Below are 27854 nucleotides of genomic sequence, written 5' to 3'. Positions count from 1 at the left end.
CTCTTCACACACTGCACATCTCAATTTATCAGTGTATGTTCTTCAAAATAGGTAAAAAAAAAAAAGGTGCACAGATTAGCACGTGTATAAAAACATTTTGTTTATACACAAAAATATTTTTTAAGTTAAACCAACAAGTCCGTTATAAGTCGTTAGCAATGTTGTGTAAACAGTTGTTGAACGGGGAGTAGTAAAAATATTTTTTTCCCCTCAAATAAATGCACTGAAAAGCGACATTAAATAATTATTTCGAACACTTAACCGAAAAACAACACGAGCCGGCTTAAACTTCCAACTGCTCAGAACCTTTATTTGGAGGGCTATGAGAATTAAAATTAAATTAAAATATAAAATTTGGATGGGCAAAAGGGAGGGAAAAAAATGGAGGTACACAATGAAGATAGGGAAGGAGTCGAGGGAGGAGTTCTTATGTATAAAAAAAAAAAAAAAGACTGAAAATGAAGAGAAATGCAGTTAGGTCGTCATGAAGCCCACCCCCACCTGTGAAGTCCTCATGTAGAAACATCAGTGCTGTTCTCTCCTGTTCCATGTTTTAATATATGTAACATCTCTTCCTGCTTGTGTTGAATCAAAAAAAAAAAGTCAAGAAAAAGTCCTTCAAAAAAATAAAATGCAGCCACCACGTCATGTTCTACTATTACATATACAGTATATATATATTTATATAAATACATACATAAATATCTTACATGTACAACCAATTTGGAGGGGGGGAAGGAAGAGAACCCCAAAAGACTTTAGAGGACTTGTAAAGGTGGGGTGTGGTTAGGGGGGGCAGCAGGGGACCAAAAGTTGCTGATTGAGGGAGTAGTGTGTGGCTTTACCTTGTTTGTGTTTTCCCTTTCAGTGCGCACACACACGCACTCGCACAAACACAAGGACACAGCTGTTAAACAAAAAGGGAGGAGGAGGAGGTGGGGTGGGGGGATGGGGGGAGGAAGGAGGTCGTGTTTGGGAAGCAATCCTCAGTTGCCCCAGTAGGGGGAGCTGCCGTAACTGGACTTGCTGCCTTGGCTTTTCTGCTGCATGCTGCTGGACTGACTGCGCTGACCAGGACCACCCTGAGGAGGGAGTGGGGGCAGATCCATCAATAAAGAATACAAATAATAATTTACCATTTGAAAGTGTTGTTTAGTAAATGTTAACTTGAAGTAAAAGTTTTGTAGTACTCAGTATAGGGCTGGGCGAAATATCGATATATTGGGGGTCTGTCTCTGTGCGATATAGAAAATGACTATATCGTGATATTCGAGTATATGTTCTCACGCACTTGCTTTTAGCTGCGGGCATTACACTGCATGCGTTTCCCACTCTTCTTGTCTCTTCTAACAGACAGCAAGCGCACCTTCTCACATACGTCACATACGTATATGCCCTCGCGGAGCAGAGAGGTTGCAGCATGGGTAACGTTAGACGTGTTGCGAGTGGTAATACGAGAGAAAGAAGGTGCGAATCTGGTAACAAATGAAGAATTAATTCCCAAGAAAAACAGCAGGGGGTCCATCGTCTGGCGGTGGTTTGGCTTCAAGTGGTAAAATGTCAAATAGACAACTGTAATTTGTCACGTTTGGTGCTGAAGCGTTGCTACAAAAAGTAACATTACTGCTAATATGTAACATTTGAAAAGTCACCTGCTAGAAAATGAAGAGTGCTTGAAACTGCATGACAACATCTCCATTCAGTGCCACACTCCCACAAAAATCATGCACAAAAGTGCATTTTATTTGTTTTAAACTATTGTAGTGGTGTTCTGTACAACAAGTGCACTTTAATTTAGTGTTGTTTTGATATGTCATATTAGTGATAAAAGTGCACAAATAGCTTGTTTTAAAATACAATGTTTTAAAATATCTGACAATCTTGCACTTTCTGTTTTGAAATGACATGAATGTTTGTGCCACTGCTTAATAACTGTTTAATAAATACAGTTTTGCTAAATTTACTTAGTTTTGATTTCCTTCACCACATGAAAGTTTAAAATGAGCATACATTATTAATGCAGTATGAAGAAGAATGTTTTAATGTAGACAGAATAATCATACTGGTGTGATTATATGCATCAAGTGTTCATTCAAGGCTAAGGCAAAATATCAAGATAGTGTATCGTGACATGGCTTAAAAATATTGAGATATTTAAAAAAAGGCCATATCGCCCAGCCCTAACTCAGTACACCACTGATACTTTGTTTACCACAGAATCCATCTATTTTTTACCGCTTTTCTCTTTCGGTGTATGCTGGAGCCTATCTCAGCTGCACGTTTCATTATAATTTATGTACCAACTAATATTGTACAAGAATCATATTGAATTGAGAATTGATTCTCTATGGAATCATCGTCCTACGAATCAGAATCAAATCGTGAGATGCCTGAAGATTCCCACCTCTACAACACTAAATTAAAGTGCACTTGTTGGGACGGCGTGGCGCAGTGGAAGAGTGGCCGTGCGCAACCCGAGGGGCCCTGGTTCAAATCCCACCTAGTACCAACCTCGTCACGTCCGTTGTGTCCTGAGCAAGACACTTCACCCTTGCTCCTGATGGGTGCTGGTTGGCGCCTTGTATGGCAGCTCCCTCCATCAGTGTGTGAATGGGTAAATGTGGAAGTAGTGTCAAAGCGCTTTGAGTACCTTGAAGGTAGAAAAGCGCTATACAAGTACAACCCATTTATTTATTTATTTACAGTATATGATAAGCATTTTACAAAATGTGAAGCATTTTTTCAGATGAATAAAATATAAAATCTCCCATTTACCAATTGAAACAATCACCTCATAGAAAGTAATAAAAATAATATTTTTCAGAGTCAAATTGTCATCACCATAAAGCAATGTTTTTAAAGTAACATTTAAAAAAAAAGTTAATTGGTTGAAGCTGGAGTCTTACTGCTACTTCATAATAATAAAGGTTTTGAGCGCATGCGAGTGTGGAAAGGAAAACATTTCGCTTTGACCCCATTCTCATTTATTAACAAATATACACAACAGCAAAAGAACCAATATTCTCATAGCTGTAAAAAGCAAACTTCTTCGTCGGCATAAAACGACCTGTTAATCGCTAATTATCGTATTTTCCGCACTATAAGGCGCACCTAAAAACCTCAAATTTTCTCAAAAGCTGACAGTGCGCCTTATAATCTGGTGCGCCTTATATATATACCAATTTTGAGGAACAACAGGTCTCGCAACTACGATAAGCAGCCGCCGACTTCCTTTTCCCTCGTAGAAGAAGCGCCCGGTGCATACTGGGATATATGACTGCGGGAGGCGTGCCGTTTCTGTGTGTTTATGTAAAGACCCCAAATGGCTCCTAATAAGAGACACGCTTACGACGCAGAGTTTAAACTCAAGGCGATCAGTCACGCAGTAGAAGACGAGAATAAAGTAGCAGCGAGAGAATTTATCATTAACAGCAGCGACACTGACTCGTTTAATGACGAGACGGAGCCGGGCATTTTGGATGCCGTGTTCGCCCAGCTGTTTGATTCGAACACTGAAGAAGAAGAATTTGAGGGATTTGTGGATGAGGAAAAACATAATAAAGTGAGTTTTACATGTTTATTTTGTGTGTTGTGTGACAATATCGTTTGAGCAACGTTGAGTTAATGTTGTGATTGCACTAACGTTTGACTTACCGTAAGAGTATCAGACTGTTTTTTACGTGTTTATTGAATCAAAGAAAATAATAAAACAGCTGTTTATTCATTTTGGGAGTGAACGGAGTGGTCAGAATGCTGGTTTGTAATCTATTAATAAAGTTTGACTGACCTGACTGTTTAGTTGACATTCCCTTTAGCGCAGCTACATCTAAAGGATTAATAACGTAACCCCAGCCTCTACTGTAGCATCCATTCCATGCGCCTTATAATGCGGTGCGCCTTATATATGAACAAAGTTTTAAAATAGGCCATTCATTGAAGGTGCGCTTTAAAATCCGGTGCACCTTATAGTGCTGAAAATACGGTACTTCCTCCCATCCATCCTTTTTCTACCGCTTGTCCATTCGGGGTCGCGTGGGATGCTGGAGCCTATCTCAGCTACATTCAGGCGGAAGGCGGCGTACACCCTGGACAAGTGGCCACCTCATCACAGGGCCAAAACAGACAGACAAACATTCACACACTAGGGTCAATTTAGTGTTGCCAATCAACCTATCCCCAGGTGCATGTCTTTGGAGGAAGCCAGAGTCCCCGGAGGGAACCCACGCAGTCACGGGGAGAACATGCAAACTCCAAACAGAAAAAAACCCAAGCGCAGGATCTAACCCAGGACCTTCGTTTTGTGTGGCAGAGGCACTTGGCCCTCTTCCACCGTGCTGCCAACATGATTAGTGTTAGTATTATATTAGTATCATGTTTGTGTTCAATTACAGTGTGTTTATCATTTTAACATTCCTGCCACTTAATTTTTTACAAACATTGGCATTTAGAGTATTCTTTTTTGGACATATACCACAATAATATCGTACTGCAACCTTGATATGAAGATAACGAACCGTGAGATTTTTATACTGTTACATCCCTATTACCTGGATGTCCACTATTAATGTGTTTGTTTCCCGTCTGGTGGTTGACCAGTGTCAACTCTACAACCGAATGTGACGTCATGTACAAAAATAAATATCGAATTATAGTACTGTTGTAGTTTAAAAGAATCGGTATTGACAAACTTTGACCAGTACCTACAGAAGGTACAACAATAAATTACAAAACTGTTAAGCTGTGTGAGAAATGTAAAAGAGTGGCCTTCATATCCGTGCAGGGAAAACTAAATGAGAAGTATGAAGAGAGAGTGGGAATGTTACCTGACTGTCCTGTGTCAGGTGGTGATGTAACAGCTGCGAATGGGGCTGCTGATGAGGAGGCAGTATGTGCAGGAAGGGACCAGGGCCGTAACCTGGGGGGCCCCCGGGGTTCATGGCCCCTGTTCCCCCTAGGGCTGAGGGCAGGTTGAAGGGAGGCGGCGTCCCTGTGTGGAACCCCTGTTTGTCAAATGACTGAAAATAAATAGAAAAAAACAATAAGATTAGACAAGTAAAAAAAAAAAAAAGACTTCTCAACTAGTTATGGTTTAAAGTTCAAACATGCATACAGTCTAAATATGGTACATCATATAGGTTTGTCATTATAGCAGGTCCGAAAAGGAGTAGGAAGAAGGAGAACTTATCCATGCCTACCTCTTTACCATTTCATAGCAATTTTAAACACCTTTGTTAACGTCCTGAATATATTATCAATAAAGTTCTGTAGAATTAATAGTTAATTCATTTGTTATTACAATGACATGAATAAGATTCTCATTTTTTATTAACGTTCAAGAAGTTTATCAGGATTCTTCTTCCTTGTACTCTGTAAACACAGAGTTTGAATAGTATAATGGAGGTAATTACAGCCTTTAATAGGTCAGTAATTTCTAACTGGGATTTTGAAGCCTTTTTATTTTTGGACCAATGACAGTTTTCTAAAACCTCACACTATCCTTCCTTAGCAAAAAAACGGAGGCGCTCAAAAAAGCGTCATATAGTGATATATAAATGTTATTAAAACACTTTCACGGCTTAACATTTTTTCAACAGCTTCAGACCTATCAATAGATACACTTTTATGTTTTTGTAATGTTTGTTTTATGCTGCTTTTGTAAAAAGAACAAAAAACCCCAGCATTTTTATGATGAGGAAAAACAAAATACACATAATTTCCAAAAAACTGTTGCAAAGTGGAATACTTTAAATGAGGTAATTACAGCCTTTAATAAGTCAATAACTCAAAACACTGATTTTCCCTGCATTACTATTTTCAGAACAATGACAGTCTTTCCCTAAAACTCATGCCATGCCTTGTTGCCAAAAAAAAGGACAAACTCAAAAGTCTTAAATGATTTTTTTTTTTTTTACTTTAAAACGCTTCAGACCTATGCATAGATATTACATTTTTATGATTTGGTAAATTGGTTATACCAGCGCTTTTCTACCTTCAAGGTACTCAAAGCGCTTTGACACTATTTCCACATTCACACACTGATGGTGGGAGCTGCCATGCAAGGCGCTAACCACTACCCATCAGGAGCGAGGGTGAAGTGACAAGGGGATCGAACCGAGAAACACACTGTACTGGACAAACTGCCCAACCTACTCAGTGGCCTAGTGGTTAGAGTGTCCGCCCTGAGATCGGTAGGTTGTGAGTTCAAACCCTTGCAGAGTCGTACCAAAGGCTATAAAAATGGGACCCATTACCTCCCTGCTTGGCACTCAGCATCAAGGATTGGAATTGGGGGTTAAATCACCTAAAATGATTCCCGGGCGTGGCCACCGCTGCTGCCCACTGCTCCCCTCACCTCCCAGGGGGTGATCAAGGGTGATGGGTCAAATGCAGAGAACAATTTTGCCACACCTAGTGTGTGTGTGTGTGTGTGTGTGTGTGTGTGACTATCATTGGTACTTTAACATTAGCATTAAAGATCTGATAATATGAGTCCAGATGGGCTTAAATAACTTTTAAACTGTCTAAATTCCTGCATCAAGGCTATATTTTGCCAAAACACTATTGTGGGACCTCTGAGACGTATTTGAAAGAGCTGACAAATAAGTGTTTTGATTGTGACAGTTGAGGTCACCTGTGTTTTGCTGTAGATTGATGCGTTCATGTCAGGGACTCCTCCACTGGTGCCGGATCCAGACAGCCCTGGTGCTGAGAGCAGAGGGAAAGACAAAGAATGTATGGAATATGTAAGGAGGAAAAAAAAGAGAGAAATTAAGAATGAATTCAACACCTGGTGTTCAGGTCTACTGTTAGTAAAAGGAGACGGTGGATGGGGGTCAGCCAATAGGAAAATGCTGATTAAGTGAGGCAGTGCACAAGCAGGAACCACTTATACATTCGTGCAAAATACACAGCGTCCTTGCTTAGTCACGCCCTCAAGTGCAGATGACAGTGCTGCCGATGGGCCACAGCCTTGAACGCCCACCTTCTGCGTGTATGTGAGTGTGTGTGGTTGGGGTGTGTACCTTTCCCTGGGCCGCTGCCCGCCGTCTTGGCTTGAGACTGGGCAGAGCCTCCGTACCCTCCCTTACTGTACTCCCCACCGTGGGCTTGAGACAGGTCGTCAAAGGCTGAAGGAGGGAGAAGAAAGAGAAAAAGATAGAATGTGGTGGGGTGGGGGGGCAGGAAGATAAGGACACAGGATTGATGAGGAGGTGACCAGGTGAAAAGCAAAGGGTGACAAGAGGAGGATGAGGATGAAGAGTGAGAAAAGCAGTAAGGTAACCTGACTATAATGGCACCTGTGTCTATAGTAAGCCAACCTCAGCAAAAGGGGCGGTTGGGGGGGCGCGCTGAGCTATCGCATGCAGCATAAGCACAAAAACACACAAAAAAGCCCGATACCCACAACCCACACACATGCAGCATTTGGTGGATGGAAGTGTTGAAAGTTTGACCATTGTGAGAATTTATTACACCTGGTTCCCCGTCCTTCTCCTTATTATTGATACATTTGACCTACCTGCCAGACATTATCATTACAGATGTGCAGATAAACTAAATTAAAATGAAGTGTAAGATGGAACCTCCAAAGTCAAACACACAAAAAAAGATTATAATTGTACAGGAAATGTTTTAATCATTTACATTCTCAACTGTTAAACAATTGTATGAGTAATTTAATCAATAACAGTGAGAGAAACAAATGCCTATTCAATAAATGCAGTCTTCCCTTGTTGCTGGAAGAAACTACCAGCATCTCTATTTAGGTCCAGGTCAAAAACATTTGCATTAACGTTGCTTTAACATGAGTGGTCAACATCTAGCAGCTTTATCTACCTCTGCATAAAGCTGGGAGATCCGGTAAACAAAAACATTTTTTTCCAAAAGATACGACTTTGAATGACATTTTCTATATTGATTTTGACCAGTTTTAGACCATATGAACGAAAAACTAAATAAACTATATATTAGTTGAATTGTTTTTTATCATACTGAGAAAAACTGCAAATTAAATACAAAAAGCACGGTAACATCATGTACCAATATAAGCCTTAGGCTTCTCAAGTAAAAGACAGCACACAGTTATTTCAACACTGATGGCCAAACTGTAGTATTAGACGCTGTCAAGTTATCATTAATCAATGAAGAGGCAGGATCAGATTGTCACATCCACAACAGCAAAACAGCTAGCATTAGCAGTAGTAGCATATGTTTTTGGCACACTTGCTGCAAAAAGAGCGCCCGCGGATCGCCACGCTAAACTAGCATGTGGAACGCAGAGGCATGCTCTCTTTGGTAGCTTTTTTGGTTTGTAGTGTGCGCAAAAGCACTTAATATGTGCGATACAAATCCCAGACCGATAGGCTTCTGAATATTTAGAAAAAAATAAATAAAAAAAATCACTTGTGCCCACAAGACAGCTTTTATCTAGTTAGAAATATAGTCACGTTTTAATCTCGCGAGATCTAATGTCTAGGAAACAATATTTCTTGCCTTCACGAGAGAATGTACTGTTTACACTTTTTCTGTTTAATTACGACTGCTGCTCCTCAGAACCTCCAACTAAATATATTTTAATACGAAAATGCAATGTGGAAGTTCTCTATAAAACATAAAAAAAAAAAAAAAGCAAAACACAAGTTGACTTAAGATGTCTCTCTGAGCTTGTTTCCAGATTGGCAGAAAAACTTAGATATACAAAAGCATGACATCATGCACAATAGCAGATTGATCTTTTTGTGAGTGTATTTTTAGAGGTTCCAAAGTAGGATTATAAAATCTGTTAAAGTAATAAAAATGGTAAGTAAATATTTTGAAAAAAATAAAATCAATATCTATATATAAATAAATATATATATTAGGGTTGTCAAACGATTAAAATATTTAATCGCAATTTGTTCATAGTTACAGTAAAATGAATTGCGATTAATCGCAAATTAATATAATTTTTCGTCATTAATACATGTACTCTACACAGATATTAACATTTTTAATACCATGACTGGAGAATTAGTTTGCTTTAATGAAATGTATTTTAAACATTATGCTTTTTTTAAACAGCTTAACACAAAAAGATCTAAACACGCTTTTAATGACAAAAACAAATTTTTGCAGTGCGTTGGTGTCATGCCAGATTTAAAATTTTGTAGGACTACATAATTTGTATTCCTGCTATAGGAGCACTTGCCTTCAGAGAGGATCAACACGATGTTTAGATACCAGTTTGATGCATTAATAACACAAAATGTGAATTGCTAGGATCATGGTTTGATTTTCAAAGATGTTAAGCAATATATCTCTGATATTTGTACCTGAATAAATTATTCTGATATTTTGCACATGTAATAAAGTTGATGGTATTCATATAATTGTTCAATCATATCTATTTATAAATAAAATGTAATATACAGCCTGCTAAACATTCTGTTATTGCAGACAATCTATCACAACAGGTCATAAAGAATGTACACTTTATTTCAATCTGTCACGAAACATTTATTTAGGTAGAAATATCACAGATTACATTACATCCATTTTCTACCGCTTGTCCCTTCTGGGGTAGCGGCGGGTGCTGGAGCCTAACATACTTGACAAAGCATGATCATAATGTAAAATGATTTTTAATTGTTTATTGGTTAGACTGGATGTGACACATAGCACTATTAATGTAAAGCCGGAAGTCTGAGATTGGTATGACAAGTCTCCTTTCATCTTTCTGACCGAAGTCGCCAATAAAAGTGACTCTAGACTTCCTCTCTATCGCCTTTTTTTTCTGCTGAGTGGATCTTCCATTTTACAAAAGCAGTTCGATAAACAATCCATCTTTTATGTTATTATTGCACTCAAATGTGATGTCAACACTAACGTGAAGCTCCTCCTCTCTGCAAGCAGCAAAGGGCCAGCAGGCGTTCGCTACAATGTCATCTCACGGCGATTGAAGATATCCTGTCGGGAGAACAACTTGCCATGGCTTTGGAACTGAGATTTTCATAATGTGGACCCCAGGAAGACTAGTGGGTTGTTGTGGCAACCAGCTAACGGGGATCCTTAATAAAAATAATGTCCCCTTTGGGAATTTATGCTCATTATTTTCGAGCTTGTGGCTCAACAGTTACCGGACGCCATTACATTTCCGCACGCTATGGAATGGATCACGGGTCAAAAAGGGCTCAATACGAATGCGTGTTAATGAAATTATTACCGGAAGTTATAGTAATGCATTGTCGCCTTAACTTTGACAACCCTTATATATATCTATATTTATTTAGATCTATCTATATATAGATACATATATACACACACACTATCCATATGATGTTTGTGGTTCCGTGTAGTCAGTCCTACCTGTGCCATACGCATGTTGTCCATAACTGGGCTGATGTTGGTGGTATTGATTGGAAGGATTCGCAAGGCCCATCGCAGGTTGCTTGGCTGAAGTAGGAGGCACAAAGACGGTGGGGCCGTACTGGAAGGCCGAAGGAACTCCGGGCATGCCGGTGTAGTACGGGAGACCTATGGAAACAAGGACAAAAACGAAAGAGGGCTCAGTAAAAAAAACACGTTTGAGCAAGAATCTTAAAATGTCGCAAGTAATGTGTACCGGTGTATCCACAGCCAGGGGGAAGCGGGGGGTTGAGGAAAGCCTGGTTCTGAGCCTGTTGGCCTTGGTTCTGCCCTTGACCCTGGCCCTGTGTACCAGCCTGGGGCGCCTGTAGGGCCTGAGACTGTACGCCAGCTGTGGACAAGCTGGTTGGCGGGGCCGGAGACGAAGAGTCGTTCCTGCCAAACTTTGTGGCCTCACCTGTCAGGAGAACATCTGCTGCTATACTCTGCAATATTGTTGCCAATGTAGTGTATGATGCCATTATATTTTAGACAAAAATTTGTGAAAAACAGTAATAGTCACCTGTGTAAGGATTATTGGCAAGCCCATCTCTTCCAGGCATGGTAGCTGTAGTACCAGGGAATGTTACACCATAGTAGTCCTGTGTTGACCAAAAGCAACGATTAAAACCATGCAATGGACTACAGATAGACAGATATGTTTTTTTAGGGCTGATTCAAATACCGATAATTAGCTGTCAAGGAGGCCGATGTTTGGAGCAGATATTCATTTGCAGTAAAATTTAGCTTAACCTGAATATAATGTCTGTAAATAGCTGGACAATGCTTAAAGTTGTTTATTTAACATTATTCTTTAGTACACTTTGGACCAGTAGTGATGTTTCATGCAGTGATAATGTTGTGGTTAATTAAACACCCAAAAACATCTAGGGATATCACTAGTGTTGTAACGGTACACAATAATTTCGGTTCGGTACGTACCTCGGTTCAGAGGTCACGGTTTGGTTAATTTTCGGTACCGTAAGAAAACAACAAAATATACATTTTTGGGTTATTCATTTACCAAATTTGCAAAATTTTCCACCAAAAATATTTTTCTTAGTGGAATATTTGATGTGAAGTAATCGGAACCTTAGGTCAATAATTCATAATAACATTGATTTTGATTCAATATTATGTTTTGAGCAATGACAGTTTGAAAGAAAAAAACAGCTTTGTTTTATTAGTCAATGTTGAAACTTTTTCAAAAATTACATTTAGCCTTTAAGCTTTTTTATTTCACTTTTGTTTATTTTAATAGTATTTTAAATGTGCCGCGGGCCTGTAAAACTTTAGCTGTGGGCCGCAAATGGCTTCCGGGGCACAATTTTGACACCTATGGCTATAGATAATAAAAAATAAAATCTGATAAATCTATGGATAAAGAGCAAAGCCTGGCGACATATGCGCGTTTATCATAACTCTCTCGCTCTCTCTGTCTCTGCCCCTCCCTCATGAATCTTGCTGCGAGCACAATTTATTTATTATTTTTAACCCCTTCTTAATCCTGAACGTACATTGAAAATACACGCAACCCTAACCCTTAATATGTCCGTGTGGAAACTAGTTCGGCACACCTCCGAACCGAACCTCTGTACCGAACCGGTTCAATACAAATACAGTTACACCCCTAGATATCACAAATCTATATTACGAGTGTCTAAAAGGAGCATCAGCATTTGCATTTCAAAATATAGGAGATCTCCTGAAAATTGGTAAATATATGGAACTTATAATTGGCTAGCTAATCAATTTTAAAGTGGTTTCTTAATGTAAAACATTGCAATGTTTCCTTATGAGGAACCCAGAAATTTGCTGGTTGGTAGGTTAAAGTGTATTTTGAACAGGTTCACGGTTTTAATATAATACAGCACATATTTTCATTTCTCTTTACAACATATCGAGAAGAAGTAGGAAGAAGCAAAGCTTATATAATCCTACACATTTTCCATTTAATAGCAATTACTAACAAAAATGCTTAGTTCCTGTTGTCAATTTTTAAACAAATTTACATCAATATGAAAAATATGATTTCTAAACATGGCAAACTTTAAAGAAAAATAATTCTGAGATCCTTCATGTAGCTTATGAGACATTTCTCAAGTTGGCTGAAAATGTATTCCTCAATGTAACAGAGATGAGCTGCTGCCTGCTCTTTACGTATTATGAAAGTCTGCTATTTGTCAATTTACACAAAGTGTGAGTTTTATTGTAAATTAAATATAGATCAATCATCTAAATAGATTAAATACTTAAATAAAAACACTAACTTTAGAATTGTCTAAAAGAAAGTTAGTGACTTGTAGTTAAAATGTTAAAAAAAAAAATTCCATATTGTGCACAAGAATGTATGCATACGCCGATTACATTTAAAGATGCTTTCAAACGGGAACGTCGATAATGATTTAAGTCACCGTATAAATTTAATATAAAATTGAAGAGGGAAGTTTGCCAAACATGAACAACATGTAAAAATCCAGTACAAGCTAACTGCATATAGCATATTGCAGTTAGCATTCCATGACCCACAATGCACTTCTGCCATGACCCTCCCCCGCCGAATTCTTATTGGTTGACGTTTATGTGACGATTGCTGACGTGTGTGTGTGACGATTGCTGACATTTTCTTGGTCTGTTCTGCGAATTAGATAATATTATTTGATATTGTGTAATCTGCAGTACATGATTTCCTTTTCGGTGCCATTGTTCAGCCCTTCTCAGTTTTTCTAAGTTACCGCCAACGATGAAATGAACCATCTTAATAGCTACGGCAGTAGCAAATAACAGTTAGCATTCCATGACCCACAATGCACTTCTGCCATGACCCTCCCCCGCCGAATTCTTATTGGTTGACGTGTATGTGACGATTGCTGATGTGTGTGTGATGATTGCTGACATTTTCTTCGTCTCTTCCACGAATGAGATAAATAATATTATTTGATATTTTACGGTAATGGCTTAATAATTTCACACAAGTCGCTCCGGAGTATATGACACACCACCGACCAAACTATGAAAAAAAAACTGCGACTTTTAGTCCGAAAAATACGGTAATTCAGTGGGCAAGTTGTGTGTTTTGTACCACATGTACTTACTGTGTTGTGGTTTTTGATGAATCAAACCATGGGTGGGAAAGGCCTTGTCACGCCAAATACCTTCCCCCCTACAAAAACCTCCACCCCCCCCCATTTACTTCCGGGGTCATGATTAATACAGACGTTTTGTTAACGCTATATTATAAAAATATAACGCTATATTATAAAAATATAACGCTATATTATAAAAATACAGACGTTTTGTTAACGTTATATTATAAAAAAAAAAATAAAAAAATTTTTTTACAAACACAAGGTATTGGATGATGCATTTACTTCCGGGGTCTCGTTTCCTCTTATGTCAATACATAGCTTGTGTTTGTAAATTGTTTTTTAATTTTTTTTATAATATAGCGTTAACAAAACGTCTGTATTTTTATAATATAGCGTTATATTTTTATAATATAGCGTTAACAAAACGTCTGTATTAATCATGATCCCGGAAGTAAATGGGGTGGGGGGAAGTTTTTGTAGGGAGAGGAAATTTGGCGTGACAGCCTTCTCAATGGTACCTATATATAGGGATAATACTCGAAACCGGTTTTCCCAGTTGTTCAATAAGAAAAGAACCGAGTCCTCGGACTCGAACCCCTTTTTGATAACCGGTACCCGTTATCGAGACCACCATAGTAAAGAAAAAGAGTTGGTTCTTTATTCAAATCCGTCCCGACCAGAAATGCACCATGAGACATCACAAGAAACGACGTCACGTAGCTCAGTCATTAGGCGCAGATAGCGAAAGCAGGAAAACAACGGACGGGAAAAAGCGCTCCAAGTTGTAATAAAGTTCAAAACAAAAGACATAATCCAATGAATAACTTTACTGAAATTTGAGTAGGGTACAAACACATGACCAACACTTTTACGACCAACCGGAACATAGCAACCAGGCTAGCAACGCACTTTACGGCAGCTGTCGCAACGTTCTTAAAGCAACCGCAGCACATACATATATATATATATACACAACATATCCCCCTTTTTTAACTTTTGTTTTTCTTTCTTTGTAAACAAAGCAAAATCACACTGTATATGTGTTGACAGTCTAATTATAAATAATGCAAACGAGGGGTGTTGGCTGAGTTCTTGCCCGGTGACGACATGCAACAACACTTTTCGGGGCTACTGCGCATGCTCGTCACTCCCGTTGCATGCTGGGTAGTGTAGATGTTGTATTCCCTAGCTCATAAAGAAATAATGTTAACTCAATAAAGTGTATTTCTTTTTTTAGCTTTAACTTTTCATATTTTAGCATTGTAACCACATTTGCAAACTTTTTTCTTCATAGAATTTTCTTTCAATAAAGAAATAAAGTGCAAAGATGTCATAGCATCATAAACAGTTATGTCAAATAGTAGCAGAAGTGCATTTTTTGGAGAGCTGTATTATTTTCATTTTTGTGCCCAAGGGACTGATTTTATTTAACACTATATTATTATTTATACACCTATAGTGATCACAGAGACAAGTTGTTTTTGTGTTACTGTATAGATTTTATTTTTTTCTCATATAATAAAAGTGATCTTTTGTTAAACCAAATGTTGTTTTTTTCCATGTACATCAACCTATCCGGACTCGATAAGAGAATCGATAAGGAATCGGTTCGATGAGAGGATTCGATAATAGGCTCGATCATTTCTTATCAAACATCATCCCTACCTATATAATACTTCTATGCATATTGCAATTCTCATGGTCAATTACTAACACCAATGATAAACTCCATCAGATGACAACACTCTAAATAGTTAAAGTCTGGCAAAGTCTTTACTTATTGCATCTATATTCAATCAGCTTTTAATCCTTTCATTTTTTTCCCAAAAGGAATGGGAGGAGTCAGCAAAATTAAATTATATATTGTATGATGACAGATGATTCTGATTCAATTCTTATTAAAGTACAGAATTTGGTACTCCAACTATGAATAGACCCATTTGCCCGAATAGACCCCTTGAGCCGATGACAAGTCTGCAAGCAGACGTGACGGCACACGAAAGACGGATATCAAAAACTGATATCATTTAATTAAACATCAACCCCCCCCAACCTCGAAAAGGACAAGCGTTAGAAAATGGATGGATGGCTGGTTCTCAGTAGTACCGACGGAATTCGGTTGGTGCGTATCAAGAAGTATCGAATTTGGTACCCATCTCTACATGCATCCCTCAATCATTCCATATCTTAACGTTTGGACACCTTTGCAACAAACACTATTCCGTTGCATGTTCTCCATATATGATTGAAAATATATGGTCGTCATAACAGCAGACTCACCATAGGGAGGCGAGATTGCAGCATCTGCAATTCTTCGAAGCCGTAGATCTGCTGCTGGGGAAAGAAAATGTCAATTCAACAATATTAGCAAGAAAGTTTTGTATTTGTATTATTTATATATTGTTACCGGGTAAGCATGGAACAAGCCACCGGGGCCCATGATGTACTGACTGGCCAGCACAGGGGGCACTCCTTGGGCTAAGTTCGGAGGAGCTTTTCCTGAGGGAGACATCAAAGATAGAAAATATGCAATTACTTGTTGCAAATCATGCAGACAGACAGTATACTTGTGGTATTTGAATTGGGGTGATTCTCTGATACCTACCGGAAGTGGTGGTGAGCAGTGGCGCGGTGCGGCTATTGGCAGCTGATAGCATTCCGTTTGTGCCGTTAGGAGTCAGGCCCGGCGCTCCCGACGGGTGCAGGACATTGCCGCTGGTACTGCTGACAGTCATGAGAACTGAGGAGGGATTGGTGGCATTGAGGGGCTGGCTGGACGACGTGGAAAAGGCGTGGAGATTGCTGGCGCTCTCCTCGTTGCTTGCCTGATGAGGAAACATCCTTACATTATCATACAGCTTCGGTTGAAAGTGACAGTGAGTGGACGCTCAAGTATGTCTTTTGTCTACCTGGAGAGAGGAGCTTGTAGTGTGGGTTGGTCCAGATGAGGGAGAACTGCTAACATGGCTGGAAAGTGAGTTACATTTGTTACATAAAAGTTGTACAAACATGTTCAAATAATTACTGCAGAGATTCGTGTTAACCAAAACATTATGGACTGGACTAATGTAGCCTTTTTTTGTTCCCCACAACATCAAATGTTTTTTTGTGTTGAAAAGGTATAACATTTCGACAGATATATCAAAATCTTTTACCAGGTGTCCCTTATGTCTGGACACAAAGGAAATATGAAGAGTTTGTAATTGTATAAAGTTAGGGATACAACGATATGAAAATTTCATATATGGTTGTTGTGACCAAAATTATCACAATTAATATTATAAGGGTATTTTCGAATGTGTTTAAAAAGCACTTACACACTGAAATCTTTTGACCAAGTCTTTTAAGCTACTAAAATAAATACACACTGTTATAAAACCCACTGTTCATAATGCTTCACTGATGGTGTAATCTTAGTATTGTATCTGTTTTAAAAGTCAAATTTGTATTGTTTTGAATATTGTTTGTACTGTAACACTTTAAGATTCATTTAAAAGAAAAGTGTGGAACAGATACATTCTATTATTATTATTTCTAGGCATTGTGGCGTCCTATTCAGTTCAGCGGCCCATGAACGTATCTTGTACTCCTTTGAACATAGAACGATCACTCTGTACTAAGAGACAACAGCTTGCAGGTTCAACGTCCATCCATTCACTTTCTACCGTTTGTCTCTTTTGGGGTAGCAGGGGGCTGGAGCCTATCCCAGCCGCACTCGGGCGGTAGTCCACAAGTTAGTATCTTAATTGCTCAGATACAGTCGCAATGTGCTTATAAGTTTAGATTGGGGTATGTGTTTATTAATAAGGAAAGACGTTAATACCTTTTGTTTTCATGTTAGCATTTAAACTGCCAAGCTGGCGGCAGTCAGTCCTTAAATTTACTAAAAAAGTGCAGTTATCAATCACAGTTTTAAAATTGTAATCTCAAACTAACCTTTGGGAGTTTTACCGCAGTTATCATTAATACGATTTATTGTCATATCTCTATATGAAGTTTACATCAATGTTACCAACTGGGAATCACTTTTGTTGTAAATCATATTTAAGATGTTATACTCCATGTGTCGAAAGTTTCATCCCTTGAAAATATTAATTTTTGTCTGTGTCCAGCCTTTAGGGACACCGTTTTTGTTGACCACATGTCCAAATACCTTTGTCCGTCTAATGTGGACACACTTTAAAATAAAAACTATATGCAATTTACAGGTGTGAAAGACATCTCTTACCTGTTGAGTGAGGGAATGGGCGCTGAGTGGGAGGTAATGGTGGCAGGAGAAGGTGTGTGATTGGCGGGGCCGCTGTGCCCCAATATTATTGGAGATTCTGTTTTCACAGTTCTTGCCGATTGTGTAGCTAAAAATAAAAAATAAAAAAAGTATTAACATTGTATCCACGCTTCAAAAGTAATGCACAGCTTTACCATCCTGTGGACTCTGCGTGTTTATACCACAGTAACCATTCTAGGACAAGAAGGAAAAAATTGTTATTGTCAAATTTTTTCTTTGGATGTCTTGTGCTGTGTTCCTTACGGTGAGAGGTGCAGCTGCAGATACAGGGTTGTCTTTGTTCTGAGAGAAGGCCAGGTGTGGCGGCAGGGATCGGGGTCCGCCGCTCTCTACACGCTTGCCAAGTGTCGTAGCTGCGGTGGAGGGCGGTGCGGCTGACCCAGGGAGACCCAGGGAGGGAGAGGGCGTGACACTGGGTAAGCCCAAGGATGGTGAGGGGAAGCTGGACTCCGCCACAGCAGAAGGAAGAGGGGGCTGGGTGTTCATGTGTTCGCTGTTTAGGCAAAAGTAAACATTGTAAAATTCCACAATTTATAGTAGTACCCGCCCGTTCACAGGAATTACCAGCAAAAACCCTTGGTGAATAATAAAATACAGCGGATAATGAACAAACCCACAAAAGTTAAGTTAAAGTACCAATGATTGTCGCACACAGGTGTGGCGAAATTATTCATTGCATTTGACCCATCACCCTTGATCACCCCCTGGGAGGTGAGGGCAGCAGCAGTGGCCGCACCTGGTAATCATTTTTAAAGATATAACCCCCAATTCCAACCCTTGATGCTGGGTGACAAGCAGGGAGGTAATGGGTCCCATTTTTATAGTCTTTGGTGTGATTCCGTATGGTTTTGAACTCACAACCTACAGATCTCAGGGCGGACACTCCAACCACTAGGCCACTGAGTAGGAAATGCACATATGCTAAATTCCGGACTATAAACCGCTACTTCTTTCCTACATTTATGGCTTACAAAACCAAGCGGCTCGATTAAGGGTTTTTCTTGGCTGAAAGCAATAATAAAAATAGTTTTATCTCAAACAAACAAAAACACTAACAGGTTTTTTTATTGTGTGCACTATGGCGCCATCTTTTGGAAAAATTTGCTCACTTCAAGTGCTGCAGTTTCCTTCAATTTATTGGTAGTGTTTTTTTCAACAGGAGTGCGGTTTAGTCTCCTCGCCGTCCATAGCGTTTTACTCGTATAGATTCTTCATTTATCACTGTAAACAACATTTATACGTTTTACAGTATAACAAACTGTTAATACTTACTAAACTTTCCCATGTGTCTGAAGGAGGGTTTTATTGCATATTTGTATGTGCTCTCATAAGCTATCATAATGTCATGATGCTAGCGTCGTAAGCATTAGGTAATATGCGAACACGTTTACGAGCGTCTGTGTTATTAACTTGCAACGACATTCTTTTTATTGTTTTATTGCCGCAAGTCAGTAAATTCACCAAGATGCCACCGTGGAGATATTGAGTTTGTTTAGCTGATGGGAGAGCTGGCTTCTTCAGTTAGACGGTCCATGAAGATGACTTGGTTTGTTTGATCACTCGTTTTTCTGCCATGCTACAGACATCGTCTGGAAATAAATTTGAAAGGTTTGCAATTAAACATTTACAAAATATTTCGTCCCGGCTAAATTGTAATAATTTGGAAAAATATTTTCTTCTAAAATTCAGTGGGTGTGGCTTATACCCCAATGCTCTCTTTAGTCCGGAAAATACAGTACTCTTTTAAACGCCATAATATTATGATTACCAACTTAAAGTCAATTAGAAGGGTTTTCTGTGGGAAAAATGGGAACATTTTTCCTGCAAATAAAAAAAAATGCCCTTTTTGCGTCGACAGAATGAAAAATCGCAGATCAGCGAGGATCTACTGTATGTGCAGGTTAGGAAAGAAAGAACATACCTTCCAGATCCTGGAGGCTTGGAAAACAGGCTGCCCTGTGGCTGCTGTGTGGGGGCAGTCATGGCCACTGTAGGTGCTGAAACCTTTTCCCTGGATAACTCTTTCTGGGCCACATCCACTGTCCCGGTGCTAGTCTCGGAACCAAAATCCAGAGCTCCAAACTGAACATTAAGGCCCGAAATGTCGGCTGAGCCCGGCATCTCTACTGCTGATGAAGGGATCTGAGGACCAGATTTAAGAGAGGGAGTGAAACCTGATCTACCAATTAAAAGTTTTAAGTATATTCTGTTACCATCTTGAACATGTATACAGTGGGAGCTTGGGATACAAGCAATGATCTTACAAGTTTTACGGGAAACAAGTTCTCTCTCTCTCTCTCTCTCTCTGCGAACTGTTGCTTTAGATTGCAGGCTAAAATTCGAGTTACGAAGCTTCACCCCTCTATTTGTGGTAGAGAATGCCACAGTGAACTTTACAAAATCTGACTAAAACAACCAGTCTTACACACCAGCAATAGCCTACAACTAGAGATCGACGGAACTTTTTGTGTTTCAACAAATGGAACAAAAAAAAGAGACTGCTGAGAAGAGGAAAATTAAATGTGAATTAAAGAAAGAAATCATAAAAACATGACCGTATGTAGTAGGGCCTGGCGATATGGCCTTTTTTTAATGTCTCCATATTTGTAAGCCATATCGCAATACACGTTATATATCTCGATATTTTGCCTTAGCCTTGAATGAACACTTGATGCATATAATCACAGCAGTATGATGATTCTATGTGTCTACATTAAAACATTCTTGTTCATGCTCCATTAATATATGCTCATTTTAAACTTTCATGCAGAGAAGGAAATCACAACTAAGTCAATTTAGCAAAACTGTATTTATTACAGTTAAGCAGTGGCACAAATATTCATGTAATTTCCAAAACAGAAAGTGCAAGATTGTCAGAGACATTTTAAAACAGGCTAATAGTGCACTTTTGTGCAATATGTCACTAAGAGGACTAATCAAAACACTAAATTAAAGTGTACTTTTGGTACAGAACGCCACTAAAATAGTTTTAAACAAATAAAGTGCACTTGTGCATGAGTTTGTGGGCGTGTGGCACCGAATGGAGATGTTGACACAAGAAGTAAGCACTCTTCATTCTCTAGCAGGTGACTTTTCAAATGATGCTACATATTAATAATCATAATGGATTAGATTTATATCGCGCTTTTCTATTGTTAGATACTCAAAGCGCTCACAGAGAAGTGGGAACCCATCATTCATTCACACCTGGTGGTGGTAAGCTACATCTGTAGCCACAGCTGCCCTGGGGTAGACTGACGGAAGCGTGGCTGCCAGTTTGCGCCTACGGCCCCTCCGACCACCACCAATCATTCATTCATCATTCATTCACCAGTGTGAGCGGCACCGGGGGCAAGGGTGAAGTGTCCTGCCCAAGGACACAACGGAAGCGATTTGGATGTTAATAGGTGGGAAGCGAACCTGCAACCCTCAGGTTTGTGGCACGGCCGCTCTACCCACTACGCCATGCCGCCCCTATTAGCAGTAATGCTACTTTTTGTAGCAACGCTTTAGCACCACACTTGACAAATTACGGTTGTCTGTTCGACATATTCCCACTTGAAGCCAAACCACCGTCAGACGATGGACCCCCTGCGGTTTTTCTTGGGAATTGATTCTTCCTTCATTTGTTACCAGATTCGCACCTTCTTTCTCTCGTATACCGCTAGCATCACAGCTAACGTAACCCATGCTGCTACCACTCTGTTCCGCAGGGGCGTATACATATTTCACGTGTGACGTGACAGTATGTGACGGGTGTAAAAAGGTGTGCTTGCTCTCTGTGAGAAGGAGACAACAGAGTGGGAAGAGCCTGTCATGTAATGACAGCAGCTAAAAGCAACTGCGTGAGAACGTATACTCGAATATGACGATATAGTCATTTTCTATATCCCACAGAGACTAACCCGCGATATATCGAGTATATCGATATGTCGCCCAGCCCTAGTATGTAGTCAACTTGGTAAAGCAGTTTGAGTGTAGCTGTACAGTGCTGGAGGAAAAAATATGCGTGCAGCGCTGTGCAGGAAGAAGAAAACGCCAGCAAAGGATGTTAATATAATATCCAAACGACTGACATGAAAATATAGAAAAATTGCTGATGGTGTGTTTGACGGAGAAGCAGCTCAAAGGAGATAGCACAAAAGTCCACTCTCCAAAATAAATGCTTGGCATTTTATGAAACTACTGAAATTTTTGGTAGTAAATTGTCTCATATTGTTTTTTGCCTTCGTAACATCAGCCAATGTTTATTAAAATAAGAGGAACACACCACAATGTATTCTACCAGTCATCTTCTAATTGTTTTGATACAGATAAAGTTACGACTCGGAATAAGTTATCACCATGGTGCGATATAATAATAAAACAATACTACAATAATAGCCATAATCAAGTCACCTTCGAGGGTGGTGGCACTCTGCGCTTCTGTGTCTTGAGCTGTCGAATGGGAGGCTCTGTGATGGGCGATTCCACTCCAGGCGGTTTCATTCCTGGAGAGGCCCCATCTCTTAGAGGGAGGACTGAGGACTCATGACCTATAGAAGATTGAGGAAGATTTGCAGTTGTCCTCGAACCTTTAGCAGATGGTGTTTAAATGCGATCATACCTGGTGGTGTGGGCACTTGAGGAGCATGTGAATGAGTCAGAACCAGAGGCTCTGTAGAGGGAAGAATGGATGATTGTTGATGCCTCTGCACTAGCTGGCTGAGCACCGCTGATGGTTCTGGTTGAAGCTTCATCTCTACTACAGTGAAGAGGAAACATTTAATGCATAGAATAAAACCCTTGTTAAATAAGTTTGATCGAAACATACTTTGTAGGCCAGCAACAGGTCCGTTGTCTAGTCTCTGAGGTTTGATTTCCACCGAGGGCATGGAGGCAAGAGCTGGACTTGGTACCGCAGGCGGCACTGCATCTTTGGAAACGCTACTGTTGCTGGTGGGGGTGGCCGAAGTCTGACTCGCTCTCTGACTAAGTCGAGGCCCATTGAGCTGCTCTGCTGTCCTTGCGTCCGATGCGGGCGTCGTCTTTGGTGCGCTCAGAGATCCAAAACCAGAGCCTAGGACCGAGGACTAGAAGGGAAAACTAAAATGACTCGACTGTGACAAGTAAAAGTGTTGGTGGTTGAAGGAGCAGTTGTCTGTACCAGGGCAGCATGCGCATAGGTGGTGCTAGCGGAGGCGGCGTGGGCGTAACTGTTGGCTGTAGCATGGGCGTAGCTGTGTGTTGCTGTGCGGCCATTGTGGTGGGAGTTGGTAAAAACTAGGCTTTGGCCCAAATCCTCAGGCCCATCAATTAGGTCTGACTCAACACAACCCCCCACAGACTTTGGCAGGAGACTGGCCAGGTCCACACTTGAAGGGAGAAATAAGTCATTATCCAGATTTTTCTTTTTTTTTTTTTAAGTAAATGTCAGAGGCATGGGTCGGCCCTCACTTGTGTCCAGGTGGGTTGTGGTTTCCTGGAGTGGAAGAGGAAGTGAATACTTTGGTCTCTGACAACTGTGGATAAGGAAAGACAAATATTTAAAAAAAATAATAAAAATCAAGGGAGGCTGACAACCTTCACAATGAAAAGAACATACTAATGTATGGTAGTAAATGATCAGAATGTATCCTTCAAAATATGAATATACCAGAAAAAAATGCAATATTGATTCATACCAATTTCTTAACGTCTATGTCATCACAAAAAAATCTGCCATTTTACTCTATCCGAATTTCCATTAGCACGACCAACACTTCCTCCTCACTCTCAGCGTCTACTATTAAGCTGTTGACTTTTTTCCCACTTCTCTGTGAGCGCTTTGAGTACCTAATAATAGAAAAGTGTGGTATAAAGTCTAATCCATTATTATTATTTATTATTATTTTGCTGTTCTGGCCGGCGAAGTTCGCTGGTTATGTTTCATCAGCCCACGGGAGAAGCGATTGCCTTAATTTGCTTCTTTTTTTATTCTACTGCAAAACTTTTCCCATGTGGCAACTACAATGTCTTACCATCTAACACATAACCAAGTCCCTCAAAAATTTTGCGAGGTAATAAAAAAGGTGTAGCCGGCAAACCTTCTCATCTGCACCACACCAAAGCAGTAGTAAAAAAAAAAAGCAGCCATGGATGTCAAAATATATCAAAATGGTGGACATTTAGCCATAAAAATATGGAGAACCTGCTGATGGTGTTTGAAGGAGAAGCATCTCAAAGGAGATACCGTAGAAGTCCGCTCTCCAGGAGAAATGTTGTACATTATTATACATTACGTCATAAAACTCCTGTAGTGGTTCGGAATACATTCTAATGTATTGATTTATTATGTAAAAATTTGTTTTTGATTTTAAACAGGTGTTTTCAGGGAAGCCAAGCACAGATTAAATTAATTTCAATTCATATCAATGGGTGACGCCGTTTCGCAATTCATGTTTTTACCAATTAAACTTGTATCCTGAGGTACCATTATGTGTCTAAACTATGCATATTTCAGCTGTATTGCATTCATATAAAGCTAAATGGGACAATTTTTATTAGGGATGGACAATATCTTGTTCGAGTCGATACCGACAATCAATCATGTTTTTTTACTTTTTTATTTAGATTTATCTGTAGTTTGTGTACACCTTTCTTTTCGGCTGGCTTTGGGGCAGTTTCTTCCGTCGTAGCGATGCTGTCATTTTAAGTGGCTAAAAAGCTTGACGCTTTTTCCATCCATCATCCAACCATTTTCTACTCCTCATCTCAGGTGTACTCGGGCGGAAGACAGGGTGCCCCCTGGACAAGTCACCACCTCATCGCAGGGCCAATACAGATAGACAAGCTTTTCCTCTCCTTGTGTAATGTTTGCAAAACATTAGTTCACATAAAATGACGTCCTCTAGAACAGTGAAGAAGTCCCCCACGATCGACGGTTTGTTTGTGGGAATATTTACAACAGGCGGTTGACAGCAAAAGCAGGAGAAAAGGAGCACCCTAACCCATCTACAGCACAGTATGGGTAATCTCGCCTCACTGGAGCTTTTTTTTTTTTTTTTACAGTTATCAGAGCGATATTTTGTATGTATATTTGACATATAAACACCAGTCTTTCAATTAGTCCTCTAAAGTAGGAGTGTAGTCACAAAGACGGCGTCGGTTAATTGTGTTGTCGTGTGTACAAAATCAAATCAACCAATTATTAACTGCCTTATTCACGTTTTTTGACAACCCAAACAAAAACACATTCCAACATACAAGCAAAGTCAGCCATACTCACGTCTTCATTCCATTCTTCTGAATTCCAGTCTTCTGGGTTGCCTCCCCATGTTGCTGAAAAAAAAAAAACATCAAAGTAGTAGTCATCTCAACGACACACTGTAAACTGAATTTCACTTATCAGCAACACAAGGACAGAAATTAAACTTCTGCAATACAAAGTGTCTTAGGCTCCAAGAATAAGCCATTTTCTCACAAAAGGTAGTAAACGGGCACCATGTCCTTAGAGCGTATCCCACTGAGATATGCACCCAATGAAAACAGTTTCTTAGACTATAGTCGAGGGCTCCAACTATCAATTATTTTAGTAATCTATTAGTTTGTTTGATCAATCGGATAAAATGCACTTTTAGCCTTAATGCATATTTAAGGAAACATAGGTGAAATAAGATTGACCTTTTATTGGCCTTCTAGTTAATCTTCTTGTGCCCTTTATTTACTTGTACTTTCTATTTCCTCATGTACCTTCAATTTACCTTTTTTACCCTTATTTTATAAGTTAGTTATACTTATTTAACATTTATAAAAATCAAAGCTTTTTTTCCTAATCATATCAATCATGTTGATCAATTAATTGTTGCAGCCCTGCTTACAGTCCATGTTTCTTACCAGTTGCCTCAGCAGGCTCGTTCGCATCGCCTTCCCAATTTTCGTGGCGACCAGCAGCGTTGGCGCCGTACTCAGCCGGGTTAAAGGTGCTGAGAATATGAAAAATGATTCTAATATGAGCAAATGGAGGGAACATGGTAATGCTGATAAGAAAATTTTCCTGGGAGGTTCAGACTTTGTCTACACGTATACTTTTAAGACATGTGCTTGTAATAAACATCACTACCTCCATTAGTCATCAATGGGAATAAAAACAATAAACACATGTTCTTACCCCATCCCCTGGGAGAACCTGTTGCCCATAGCTGCTCTTCCTCTGCCTCTACCACCTGCCCCTGAGAACAAACAATCAATCTGTGACATTTTATCACCGGTTGCTATTGTACTTTCATCTTATATATCAGAGGTCGGCAACCTGCGGCTCTTTGGCCACTCTGATGTGGCTCAGCTGCATAATCGCCGACCCCCCCGATTATTTCGGGGGAATTCCGGATTTTGGTGCCTTTCACGGACATCACCCGGGGCTAACATTCTCCGATTATCACTTAGACTAAAATATTGAGGGCGTGCCGCGATGGCTTTACTTTTAACGTCCTCTACAATATGTCATCGCGCCCGCCTTTACACCATACTATCTGAGTGCCAGCCGGACGCATGCATTTCGCTGCTTCTATCATCACACGAACAAAATTGCAAGCCATACTAGGTCAACAGCCATACAGGTTACACTGAAGGTTGTGATATGAACAACTTTAACACTTACTAATATGCGCCACACTGTGAACCCACACCTAACAAGAATGACAAACACATTTCGGGGGAACATCCTCACAGTAACACAACATAAACGCAACATAACAATTACCCAGAATCCCATGTATCCATGACTATTCCTGGCTATATTATACACCCCCGCACCCCCAACCACACCCACCTCAACCGACGCACGGGGCGGGAGGGTGTTTGGTGCTAGCGGGGAATGTAGTCATTCATAAAACTGGCACCCAGTGTTAATAAAAATGTATTTATTTTGAATCAAATGGTTTTAAATCAATAATCAATTCTGAATCAAATAACGTAGTATCCAAAGATTCACAGCCCTAATGTATATATACAAAGTTTAAAAAAGTGACATATGGTGCCATTCTTGTAAATGGTGACTAATAAAACAACTTGTGTTGCAGGCAAACATGCAAAAGGATGGTTTGTTTAAGGCATAAATCTAGCCAGGACCACCTTTGAGCAGTGTCAAAATGTTCCCAAAGAAAAGTTTATTACGTGACATGAGGCCAGCACATCCCGGCTGTTTGAGGGAACTGGTCAACAATAACCTCCTAACACAACTGATTAATATAGTGCGCTTTTGGTATGTCTCTGATGATCATAATAACCTCAAGTGTGATTTAAACACATTAAAACTTTACCTAAAACACCAAATAGCAGTTGAAAGTGCTTATCTGTTAGATCCGAAACTTGAAAGTTACTAACGCTAGCTTCTTAGCTTGTAGCATTCTCCGCGACTACAGTATTTACATTTCCACATACCTAAACAAGCTGAAATTACCACAATCGCCCCCCCCCCCCCCCCTGTGTACGAAAGGCACACTTGGCATAGCCAATAGTCACAAAGTAAGTGCATGGAAACTTGCACTTCACATGTACTGTAGATGTGAAAATAGAAGAAACTGAATTATTTTACAAATCAAAACTAATTTGGTGGATAGAAAACATACTGCCTGTAAAGAGACATGGCGTCAGACAAGGCAGCACAAATCTTCTATACCGGTAGTTACTTTCATCCCTCCATCCATCCATTTTCTACCGCTTTTTTCCCTTTCGAGGTCGCTGGGGTGCTGGAGCCTATCTCAGCTGCATTCGGGCAGAAGGCGAAGTACACCCTAAACAAGTCGCCATCTCATCCCAGGGACAACACAGATAGACTACATTCACACTCACTTTCACACACTAGGGACAATTTATTGTTGCCAATCAACCTATCCCCAAGTGCATGTTTTTGGAAGTGGAAGGAAGCCGGAGTACCCGGAGGGAACCCACACAGTCACGGGGAGAACATGCAAACTCCACAGACTTTCAAAATAGTTTTTCACGGAATACTCACTCAAGTAATTTATATGATGACTACTTTTTACTTAAGTCATAATATCGTTAAGTTATGGTACTCTTGAGTACAATTTTTGGGTACTCTATCCACTTCTGGTTGCAGGGCACGCCTAAGCTTT

General features: G+C 39.8%; 1 protein-coding gene across 4 annotated transcripts; it reads right to left on the bottom strand.

The window, feature by feature from the left end:
• Positions 1–283: 283 nt before the first annotated feature.
• LOC133548056 (ubiquitin-associated protein 2-like) lies at positions 284–26013 on the bottom strand. Of its 4 annotated transcripts, none has more exons than XM_061893469.1 (23): positions 25889–26013; positions 25615–25703; positions 25007–25059; positions 23197–23261; positions 22907–23114; positions 22574–22832; positions 22367–22504; positions 22159–22295; positions 19682–19902; positions 18004–18253; positions 17895–17934; positions 17701–17827; positions 16382–16439; positions 16078–16297; positions 15880–15971; positions 15753–15806; positions 10907–10985; positions 10601–10801; positions 10345–10512; positions 7023–7127; positions 6632–6705; positions 4824–5015; positions 284–1082 (listed from the first exon to the last, which is right to left on the bottom strand). In XM_061893469.1, the coding sequence occupies exons 1-23, from the start codon at positions 25975–25977 to the stop codon at positions 987–989; spliced, it is 3015 nt and encodes a 1004-aa protein (XP_061749453.1). In that variant the 5' UTR covers positions 25978–26013; the 3' UTR covers positions 284–986. The 4 variants fall into 4 exon arrangements, with proteins under 4 accessions (XP_061749453.1, XP_061749454.1, XP_061749455.1 ...); XM_061893470.1 differs by having other exon boundaries at positions 15753–15803; XM_061893471.1 differs by having other exon boundaries at positions 22367–22501.
• Between the last annotated feature and the right edge of the window lie 1841 nt (positions 26014–27854).

This window comes from Nerophis ophidion, unplaced genomic scaffold (genome assembly GCF_033978795.1).
Source record: "Nerophis ophidion isolate RoL-2023_Sa unplaced genomic scaffold, RoL_Noph_v1.0 HiC_scaffold_367, whole genome shotgun sequence".
In the NCBI taxonomy this organism is placed as follows: domain Eukaryota; kingdom Metazoa; phylum Chordata; class Actinopteri; order Syngnathiformes; family Syngnathidae; genus Nerophis; species Nerophis ophidion.
This window is presented reverse-complemented; position numbering and strand designations above follow the sequence as displayed.